Source organism: Quercus robur, chromosome 8 (assembly GCF_932294415.1).
Source record: "Quercus robur chromosome 8, dhQueRobu3.1, whole genome shotgun sequence".
Lineage (NCBI taxonomy): Eukaryota > Viridiplantae > Streptophyta > Magnoliopsida > Fagales > Fagaceae > Quercus > Quercus robur.
The window spans coordinates 45,451,023-45,462,274 of NC_065541.1; the positions used below are offsets into that span (position 1 = coordinate 45,451,023).

The following is an 11,252-nucleotide window of genomic DNA, read 5'->3' on the forward strand; positions in this document are numbered from 1 at the left end:
TGTGATCAACTTATAAAAGGAAGACCTCCTCAAACTATAAGTCTATTGATATCAAGATTTCTTATTGGTGTTTGATTGTCATTTAATTCAGTATTAGCTGTTGTCCAACTCACTAAGACCTAGTTCTTGGATCAACTCTTTACTAATTCATTGTATTGAGCTTATTGGATCAAGATCCTACAACTTGGGCTTGGACCGTAAAACAGGTCTTTATAAATAGTATTTATTTATTTAAGTAAAAATGTATTCGTGGATGTTTTATGAAAGAGGAAATTCGCCACTAAAAAGTTGAAAAAGATTGAAAGTGATACTGATTTTTTTTTCTTTCATTCAAACACTAGCAATATGTTCAGCTTAATCAATATTTATTTAAACTAAAATATTTTAAATTACATGGCGAATGTGCATCTAATAAGATCAAGTAAAAAATTAAAAAAAAAAACCCAAAGATTATAATTATCAAAATTATTTATTGAAAAAATTGTCTCTAAAATTGTAATCAGAAATCATCAAAATTTCACCATGAGTAGCGGGGGTCTCTCATGAGTCATACTCATGGTTGCTTTTTTCTTGACGGCATAAAAAAAGGGTGAAGACAAAAAAGGTTGCTTGGAACGTGAGGCAACAATTATCCACGAGGTGACACGTGCCTCTAATCTGCAAGACATACTTTTGGATCTTTCCCAACAGGGTTCGTCCAGATTCTAAGGACAACCTTTGGCTCTGAAACTGCCATGTCAGAAATAACACCCTTTCACGCCTGAATTTCTTCCTCCTCAAAATTTTCAATTATTCATCACCCACTTATTGCTACTATATAGTAAGCAAATATCTCACTCTCTCTTTCTCTCTCTTTTCAATTCCCATTTTTTCTCTCCTGCTTCCATTTTTCACATTTGTTTTGTATGGTCTAATGGCTAAGTTACTCTCTCCTGTGTGCACAGAAGTTCTCAAATTCCAAAACCCATTATTACTGAATACTACTTGCTCAAGAAGCTCATGGAGTATCTTGGAAAAGATCAGGACTCCTTGGACTGTGGTGGGTGGTGCTGCCAAGAGAAGAAGAGGCTGTGGTAGAGTCAGGGTTGCAACTGACAACTCTGCTTCAACTAACTCAGTTGCTGATGACTACTATGAGGTTTTGGGTCTGGTAATTCTTCCAAAACCTGAATTTTGATCATGTTCGGTTGATGAGAAAATTTGGAAAACAGAAAGAAAATCGATATTTTATGTTTTAAGATTTTGTTTCTTGAGTGAAAATTATATTTCATTGAAGTTAGATCAGTTAAAATAATGAAAAAAAAAAAAATTTTGGGTCAGTAGTATTTTATTTATTCTTGTTAGAATAATGGTTAAATAATTAAATCACCATTTTGAAAAAAAAAATATTTAAACTTTACAAGATGAGGTGTTCCTAAGTTTGAACCGCCTCTGCTGTCTCCACTCAACTTTATCTTATATTGATCAGTTTTGATCCAACATACGTGTAAAGTAACTAGGATTTGGCCGTTGGTAGGTGCATATGGGTGCCTTATGACTTCTCAATAGCCACTGGGCACACACAACATATGGTTAATTGCTTGTGGTCAAAGGATTATATGAATACTAATCAAGGTAGATCAATAGGTTGCTTGACTTCCTATTCCTGAATTCTTACACATACACAGCACATGTATCTGTAATGAAAGTAATAACTTTTGATTTATTATTTGTGAAGTTTCTGGGAAGTAGAAACTAGAAACTACGAAGGAAATGATCAATGCCCTTATAAGCATATTCATTTTAATTTATTAAGAGTAGAAAAATAAATATGAGTTAGCAGTCTTTCACTTTGTTTTTGAAAGCAAAATCAATGACACAATATGGTGCAATAGTTGAGGGAGTGGAATAGTTACACATTTGAATAGGAATCACCCTGATCAAAACTACAAAAGAAAATTGCTAGCTAATATGTTGTCCTAATCAAAACAACAAAAGAGAAAATTGTTAGCCTGCTTGAACAGTTTCTCCTGAAGTGATTAGCAACTATTCCTAATCTTATTCTGGAGATTTCATGTAAATGCTAGTTTTCCTAAAAAATTACAAAAGAAAAAAAATTAGGATCTAAAAGAAAGAGGGCCTATAAATCTAAAAACAGATGCTCTTCACTGTTTCCAAGAGTACAAGACCACTCAATCAGCACTCAGGAAGTATGCCATGACTGTTGGGGTCTTTGCACTTCCAATCTATCAAGCTCATATGTTCATTTTAGAGTTTGTGTTCATGTATAGTAGACCATTATATAACCATAGTCTTATTTTAATAAATCATCTTAGTTTTCTAGTTCGTAGTTAAAATTAATTTTGATTGTGGGTCTGAGCTATGCTAATTCTGGGCGGAATGATTCACGTATCAAAGACTAGGTTGTAGTACAATCTTTACCAGAATTCTAATGCAGGAGGCTGGATTACCATTGAATATATATATATATATATATAATGATAATTTTTGACTTCTTATTCTTGACACTATGGGAAGTACAAGGTCAGAAGGATTTCAAGATGCCCTTATTCAAAATTAAATGAGAATCTGGTGAATGATTTGTAAAGTAGTATTTAGTATTCTGATATATGTGGATGTTTTGTGTATCATTGAACTATGCAAGAGGATTAGCTAACACATTTCTAATACTAAAGCAGTGCGAATAATAGACTTGTTCTATCATAAGGAAATGATTTTGTCAAGGGGAAGTAATTTATTGAGATAGTCATGGTCAATCCTCATTTGTGCATGTCTAGATTGCAAATTAAATTCTTTATCCAAGGTCACATTCACTTCCTAAAGATACTTTTGTCTAGTTCTTCCCTTAGTAATTATTTACCACTGCTGGATTTTTTTTTCCCTTTAAAATTTCTTATCATTTTTGGCACAATACGACTAGCTTCCCGATGCCACACCGGGGCAAATCAAGAAAGCATACTACAATTGCATGAAAGCTTGCCATCCAGACCTAAGTGGTGACAATCCAGAGACCACAAACTTCTGCATGTTCATAAATGAGGTCTATGCGGTGGGTTCCCATTTGACATAAAATGCTTTAAGATTGAAAGAGAATGTGACTTAAATCTATTGCTGTGGCTGTACTATAAATGGACTATTGCAGTGCAGGTGCTCAGCGACCCTGTGCAGCGAATGGTTTATGATGAAATTCATGGGTATGCTTTGACTGCAGTCAATCCTTTCGTTGATGATTCCAGCCCAAAGGATCATGCATTTGTTGATGAGTTTAGTTGTATAGGTATGTTTGGACAGTGAAATTCTAGTTTTTAATGTGAAATAAATATTAGTTCTTGGGAATGCCTAGTAAAATTGACATTTTATAGCTTATCAGATACCTCCCCTTGGGGTGCTAAGTAACCATACCTCCCCTTTGTTATTGATGTTGGCATTTTCTACCTCATTGCATTCATTTAAAAATTTTGAGAGAAAAAAGGTTGTACCCATTACCCAATGCACAAAGCTCCCACTTTTACTGGATATTGTAGAGGTGATTGATAGGTAGCCTTACCCCCAAATTTTGTTGGAGAGGCTAATTCTTGAATTCGAACCCATGACCTATCACTTTTGGTGGAAGGCACTTGCTGTTGCACCGAGGCCCAACCTCTCATTTAAATATTTTGAGAAATTTTCAATTATCTGTATAGCATAGCAATAATGGTCTTCATATCTACTACAAATGGAAAAACCATGTCTAGGTTTTGATGCTGATATCTAAAGCGAGTAATATGGTGATGCTTCATAGATATTAAGGAAATTCACTTTACATAAATTCTGATACAGCATTCTACCATTTATGTGCATTTTAAGATTTTAATATGCGAGCTCCAGTTCTACTGTAACACATTCTATTTTAGCAAAATGTTATTTTGATTTTAAGCTCTACATAGAGAACTAGCATGTTTTCGTAATTTCTTTAGCAAGAATATCATGAAAATGCTATTTTCTTTTCCAGCAATTATATAAAGGACCACAAAGTTTATTTTAGTTTCTTTTTTTCCTTTTAAAGTTTCACAGGAGAACTAAAATGTGACTTACCATCGGCCAGTAGCAATTATAGAAGCATTTCCTAGAAACCATTAAGTTTTGATGACATTGGAATCTCCATATTATTAATTTATCCACAGGGTGCAAAAATTGTGCCAACGTGGCCCCGGATGTCTTTGGAATTGAGGAGGACTTTGGGAGAGCCAGAGTCTACAGCCAGTGTGGGAACCCTGAATTAGTTCAACAAGCAATTGATACTTGGTATGTTCTACTGTTCATGGATATTTCTGTACAATGTAATGATTCTTTTTGTGCTCTGGTTTAGTTCATTTATGAGCATATTAATTAAATAAAACTTTTATTCTTACCAGTTGCCTCTTCAGGCTGCTACAAAACTTATCCTGTTAGCGATCATTAGCATCATTACCAGTCTGTCCAAGGCTCTAAACTATTTCTATCTTATGCCATAGATGCAGTTACACTGTATCCAGCTTCTTGTTATTGCTGAAATTTGTTGGTGATGGCCTTTATATCTGTAGCCTGTAGGTTTAAGCCAAATAATAATTCTCATCTACAGTATGAAATTGTACGATCTTAAAATTACAGTTACAATATTTTAAAATCAGGTATGGATCTTCTATTAGAATCTAGGACAAATGTAAAGCATAAACTTTGATGATGCTTTAACCAATGTCCATGAAAGTTGAAACCATTAGTATTAATCTATCAATGTGTTCTTGGCTGTTTTGTGACACTGAATACAGAGTGACTAGATAAAGATATAACTAACTTTAGCCAAATATATATATATATATATATATATATATATATATATATAAGATATAACTAATGGCCAACTACTCTACAAGTTAAAGTTGGAAGAGTATTTGGAAAAACCTCCACAATGTTAAGTTCTCATGCTTGTGGTGCTGGTGATAGAAAGTTAAAGCTCTAAAATTTTGAAGTTATGAAAATAGTTCATGAACTTGGTGTCTACTTCATGTTGAGGAATTGCTATGCTAAACATGTTAAGTCAAATAATAAGCATTCTGTATTTCAGCCCAGTTGATTGCATCCATTGGACATCTGCTGCACAACTATCCTTGCTTGAAGATGAAATGCGCAGAGTTGAAAGAGTAAATGTAAGACCCAAAATAATTATCTAGTTTCTGTTTTCCATGTTTTATAGCTCTATTTAGCTTCATAGTTTAATGTGAATATGCTGAACTGCTTAACTTGAGTATAACCTTTGTTACTTGTTTCAGTTTGATGGTTATTGATCTTTGTGTTTATTAACAAGTATATCTTGTGATTTATAGTTTCTATCCTAGAATATTTTACATACCTCTTAGGTAAATTTCATTATGTTTACTATCACTTGAGTCTCGCTTTATATAACTATGATTTGAAATGTGGTCCCACTTTATCCAACTTTAGTCGTTTGAATTCTTCTTTTCCCGAGTTTATGGTGCTTACCATACTGGATAAAGACACTCAGATTTGCAGTACATACTTAATAGTTAGTACAGCAGTTAGCAATGCGATGTAGAGATTTAATTTTGGCATTGAAGTGAACTTTTTTGGCCATTGATGGTTGAGGAATTTTTTGCCGCCTGCTATGAAGTAGCAATGTTTTCTGTTGGTTCTTATTGTTATTCATCTTATTATAGAAAATGGATTTCAAGGAATAAAACTTGCTAAGAGGTGCTGCAAAGATAGTAACTCTCCTGTCACTTGGTGTGCCAATGGAAATCCATTTCCCATTTCTTCCCTTGCTTCACAATAAGATAACATTAACCATATTAGTCAAACCTTTTGGTTGCTTGATTTGAAATCATCTATTTCATGAGTGTATCTTTTTATATTTGATATAATTCTTCCCTCGTCCATTTTTTTACATTAAAATTCAAAATCTTGACCCGGATATCCAATTGATAGGATGTTTTGTGTGAACAACTTTGCTTTTGTTATATGTAGGAATATTTTGTTCATTTCTCCAACGAATTAAGAATGCCAATGAGCTGCATTTGTAACTGTTTTTTTTATATTGTCATTTCAATAGTTAAAGAACTTGTGGTTCTCTGATTGATTATCAGGTCGCATTTATGCTTTCAGGAATGGGAACAGCATCCATGGATGTTTTCAGAATGGTGAGAATGCTACTTATTTTTTGATAAGCTAACCTTTAAGTTTTTAACCAATGTGCTACAGCGGAGTGATAATGCCACTTACGTTATTCAGAAAATTTTAAGAGTTTTTCAAACAAGAAATATTTTCTTCTAATTCTTTCCCAATTTATTTGGACATAAAGCTTAGCTGTGTTAGTTAGATTTGTTTCTTCATCCTTTTTGTCAAAAACCCAAGACTTAGATTTCATTGAAGAGATATATAATTGGAAACCACAGGGAAACTTGAAACACCCTCTGATTTAGGTAGTTTGCCAGTTCAGCTGCAGGGCTAGGTCGCAGATCAAATACACCCTTGAGCTCGAGGTTTAAATTTTTTCATAGTAGTACCCTCATTGACTGCTTTACTAATGATTAAATTTGCTTCGTTTAAACTGATTTTGTGAATAGCATTTGTTGCTGCAGACAGTGCTCAAATTTCACTAATAAACCAATTCATAGCATGTTACAAGAGCTGCCTTCCGCTATCAAAACCCTAGCCTTGATTACTCCTGGAACTCTCTTTTTCTGACACTTGGGATTCTCTACCTTCAATAACCATAAAAGGACCAACATAACCTTCTCATTAGGAAAGAATATAAACTGGATCATACCCCATAATATGGCCTGGGATATTAAAAATCCGTAGTGGGTTATACCATGATTGGTTTGATCTAGCCAGTTGAATTCAAGAAAGTAACTCATCACTTGTTGTTATCTTGGAACAATTTTGTTTTATTTTGTGTGTGCACATGTGTTTTTCAATTTCAAGTAAGAACATTAAAAGAAGGAAAGGACATAGCCTTAGTACATGGGGAGTATACAAGAGTTATGCAAGAGAAAGGGTATTTTGATACGGTAATGTTATATTCAAGAGGTGATAAAACTATGGCGGGATTAGAATTAGTTTTTATCTTATATTTTTGTACTTTTTTCCCCAGTTAACTCTCATTTTGATCTTCTGCTTCTTAAAAGATCTTTGAGTTGACAAAGGTTCAGCTGCTGCCTTATTTAACTGTCTTTGTTATGGGCCTTGTTTGTTTTACTTTATTTGCACTTGCTAATGTGGCAGGCAAATAGTCGGTGGGAAAAGAGGCAAGCAAAAGTTTTGGTACGAACTCTTAAATTTCTTTTTATATTTTCCTCTTTCTTTCTTGTTGAAAGGAAATCTTCATCTATTTTAAACTAATGTTTTATGAAGCATTATCTTTTTATGTGTATGTGCTTAGTTTTTCTTATAGTATGTTCTGTGCAGTTGTCATCTAATTTAACTTTCATGAATCATGTTTTGTTGGGCTACATGGGATAGATTTCCCTATGTCCATTTGAATGCATTCTCTTCATTTGTCAAAATGCCAGAAACTTGCTTTTTAAAATGATTGTGTTGCATATGGCACTCACAATTCTATGCAGATGCATTTACAGTATCATGCATGATTACTTTATCATGTATCTATTAGAAGAAAAGCTAATGTGGAGAAGATATAATTTGTTAAATTGATCTAAAGCAACCTAATAGTTTCTACTGTTGTTTTGCCAAACATAACTGAATTAAAGCCTTTTTAAAAAAAAAAAAAAAAAAAAAAAAAAAAATTCTTCCTTGAAAAAATGAGTTAGAAAACTTCCAACCCAATGTACTACTTTAAATGACCTACAAATCACTCTAAGCACCTAAGGTACTTTATTAGAAAACTCCTATGGCCTTGGGATTTTCTACATGAATTCAAGGTTAAAAAAAAAAAAGAACAGAAATCTCCAATAGTTTAGTTATACCACCCCAAATTATATCCAAATTCTTTCTTCCCTATTTCTTTTGTGGACAACTGCATTGTGGAAAATATCAATGCTGGATAATTTTCAAAAACAATATCATGATTATTGATTGGTGTTGCATGTGCAAGAGTAGTGGATAATCTGTTGAGCACCTGTGATTCCATTGTCCAGTGGCTACAGATGTATGGCCCTTTGTGTTTGTGTTGTTTGAGATATCTTGGGTGATGCCCAAGACTATGCTTGATATGTTGGAGTGTTTGCAAGGAAAATTTCACTGCCATAGAATTTTGAAAATTTGGAAAGCCATCCTTTGTGTGTCTTGGTCAATTTGCTAAGAGAGGAGTAGGAGAACGTTTGATGAATTTGAGAGTAATAATCATGTTATCAAACAATCTTTGTTGAGGTCCTTATTGAATGTCTGCCTTGGCAGCAGTCCCCCATTATCTTTTCTTGATTTCTAGAGTTTTTGAACACGGCATTGTAATTCTTTAGGGATGTTTTGATGTACATTCTGTGTATGCGAACCATTTCCTATTTTGAATAAAATTATTTTTACTTATTAGAAAAAAAGATATAGCCAAAGGCTTTTGATACTTAACAATTAAAAGTTCCTTTTAAATAAGTTGGACTTACTATGAACACTAAAAGGGGAAGGATAAATGTAGGCCAAGATTACAGGGGACTGTCCCCTAAACATTAGGTACTAAGATGGCCTGCAGTTTTTTGAGATAAAGATCCATAATTTTAAAAAAGAAAAAGAAAAAAAGAAGAAGAAATGGTTTCCACTGATATTTTCTGTTTGGAAAACTCTGTATGGATTGGCATCTTCACCGCTCTTTTTTCTCGGAAGTAAAATTTTGAAATTTGGGTGGTTTGAACATCTAATTAAAACACTCTCTTCTATATTTTCATTTAGACTTTGTAGGTATATAAATGGGCACTTTGAAATTTTAGTTATTTAATAAGTATAACAAATATTAATCTCAAATTTATTGCAGGCACAAGCTAAACGGAGAATGAGGAAGCAGAAAAATTCTGATAAAAGTGAATCATACTGGAGTAACCTATGGAACAAGCCCAGAGACTCCCAAAATTCTGGTATGAGAGATTCTGTGAAAAGAAATGTCTATGTTTGTTGATTGACATATTAGGAACCATTCTCGCTAAGTTTTTATTTTTTAATAGCATTTTTATATCTTTGTTCATTGATTTACTTCTTTTCATTTGAGTTTTTATTGCCACTTTCTGAGTAACTTCTAGAGATTAGGCTGTTCTATACATTTTATGATAAAGTATGTCCAAAGAGAATGTAGTTCAATTTGAATTCCTATATTATGATAAAGTAACTCCATAGAGATTAAATAGGTAGTAACCAGTCTGTTTCCTTGATGATTTCCCTGGGTTTAGTAAGACTAGCAGCCCCTTCTTTTTCACGGGATGACTATTTGCTACTAGACAAAATCTTGTTTTCTTCAACTTTATCTGTTAAAATGAATATCTCAAATGTTTTCATGCTCGTCACTCCCTGTTTCCAGCAGTTTAATATGTTGAAAGCAAGCATATTTCCCCTGCAATGCAATCTGATGCTGTTTAAGACTTGCTGAAAATTTCATAGACATAGAGGTCAAATTGCATGTGAGAGAAATCTACTAAATTCTATTTTGGCATATCGCAAAGGTGTCCCAACCATTCTTTGGGACATAGGTAATGCCCTATCAGTCTCTGGAATCTGGATGACACTTGTTTGAGAGTTGTGGCAGTCATGATCTAAGGGTGTGCACCAAAAAAAGAAGCAAGGCAATGATCTTAAAATACTGGTAAATTTTTTTGTAAACTGATAGTATATAAAGAGGCAATAAAAAAGGATTTAAACTGAATTTGGAATGTTAATTAGTTTGTTGACTACAGATCTTCATTGTCATTGCAATTTGTTCTTTGTTTAGCCTAGAAGTGTTTATAGTTGTCTGCCCTCGTTTTTTGAAGTCCTTGGAAAAAGTACCTGCAAAATTTTAATCAGATTCTACATTATGATGATATATGATCATAGTCCCAATGAAGTTAACAATGTACAACATGTAGGATTGAACAAGGAAAAAGTCAGAATGCTTTGTGTTGTGTAGTAAAACTTCTATAATAGAGACATGGGAATGAGGGGGTTTGGTTGTTATATCTGCCATTATAATAGTTATGACAGTTATATTAAAGTTAATTGCTTGGTAGTTTATGGCTGTATATAATGCATATATGTATGAAATGCATGACTACACATTATCGGTTGTGTAGCATCCACTATTTATTTGAGTGTTTTTCAATCTCTGCTCCTAAATGTAAGTCAAAGTTGACATATGATCTTTGCAGAGGAAGGAGCAAAAGAGAGAGCAAAGAGAGCTGCTGCAGCGGCTCGGAGATGGAGGGAGTACTCAAGGAAGGGTGTCGATAAACCTCCAACATATAAACTCCCAGAGGCAATCTCCGACGAGGAAAATTAACCAGTAAATTCCAATACCCCATTTGTATTTAGTCAAATGTAACTAATTTACCATTCCGCATTTAATCAATGCCAAATTCATATTGATCTTGTAATAGTGTAATTAAGGTGGCTGTAAATACAATGAAATCAATAAACGAAAAAAAAGAAAGATCTTATAGAACTTTATGGTAGCTTATTATTTGTTCCATTACATTGAGCATATTCAAGGTTGGTTTAAAAGGTGAGACTTTTGGTTTGTGGCAAGATGTCAAAACTTAAAGGGTAGTCTTGAGTTTTCAGTTATTTTCGTTTCTGTGACAACTGTAGGCCTATAACCAAAAAAAAAAAAAATCCATTTTTTCTTTGACCAAATATTCTTGTTTATATTGATTTGTTAAGGCAAGGTGTTTTGTAATTCGTGAAACTCATGCATGAGTACCATATCAGGATTTTTTATTTTCTTCTAATTGTATTTTAAGTAGATGTGCATTAGGCCCAATCCTGTTATGAAGTGAAAAAAGTGACACACAAAACATGTTACTCATGATAATTATCTTAACTGTTTACTACAATGGGTAACCTTTTAAATTTTATGTTTATGTTAAACTTGAGAATGATCGGTTTTCTTTCTTAATTAAGTTAGGTAAGCAGTAACAATTGGACACAAGGTCATCTCTAGCTAGTAGGTGATATCTTGTGAAAGATTGCATACATCTTTCTCACATAGGGTAGATCCTAAGTAGGGTACCTAGAGATGTTATATGCAACAAATTATATATATATATATATATATATATATATAAACAAATAGGTCCCATCTC

At 33.3% G+C, this 11,252-nt stretch overlaps 1 protein-coding gene across 2 annotated transcripts; it reads left to right on the forward strand.

Moving 5' to 3' along the window:
* Positions 1–831: 831 nt before the first annotated feature.
* LOC126695875 (chaperone protein dnaJ C76, chloroplastic) lies at positions 832–10,639 on the forward strand. 2 transcript variants are annotated; one of them, XM_050392673.1, is made up of 9 exons: positions 832–1,150; positions 2,921–3,049; positions 3,148–3,277; positions 4,164–4,284; positions 5,084–5,165; positions 6,120–6,173; positions 7,261–7,299; positions 8,960–9,059; positions 9,639–10,389. In XM_050392673.1, the coding sequence occupies exons 1-9, from the start codon at positions 914–916 to the stop codon at positions 9,707–9,709; spliced, it is 963 nt and encodes a 320-aa protein (XP_050248630.1). In that variant the 5' UTR covers positions 832–913; the 3' UTR covers positions 9,710–10,389. The 2 variants fall into 2 exon arrangements, with proteins under 2 accessions (XP_050248630.1, XP_050248629.1); XM_050392672.1 differs by having other exon boundaries at positions 834–1,150; positions 10,320–10,639.
* Positions 10,640–11,252: the final 613 nt, after the last annotated feature.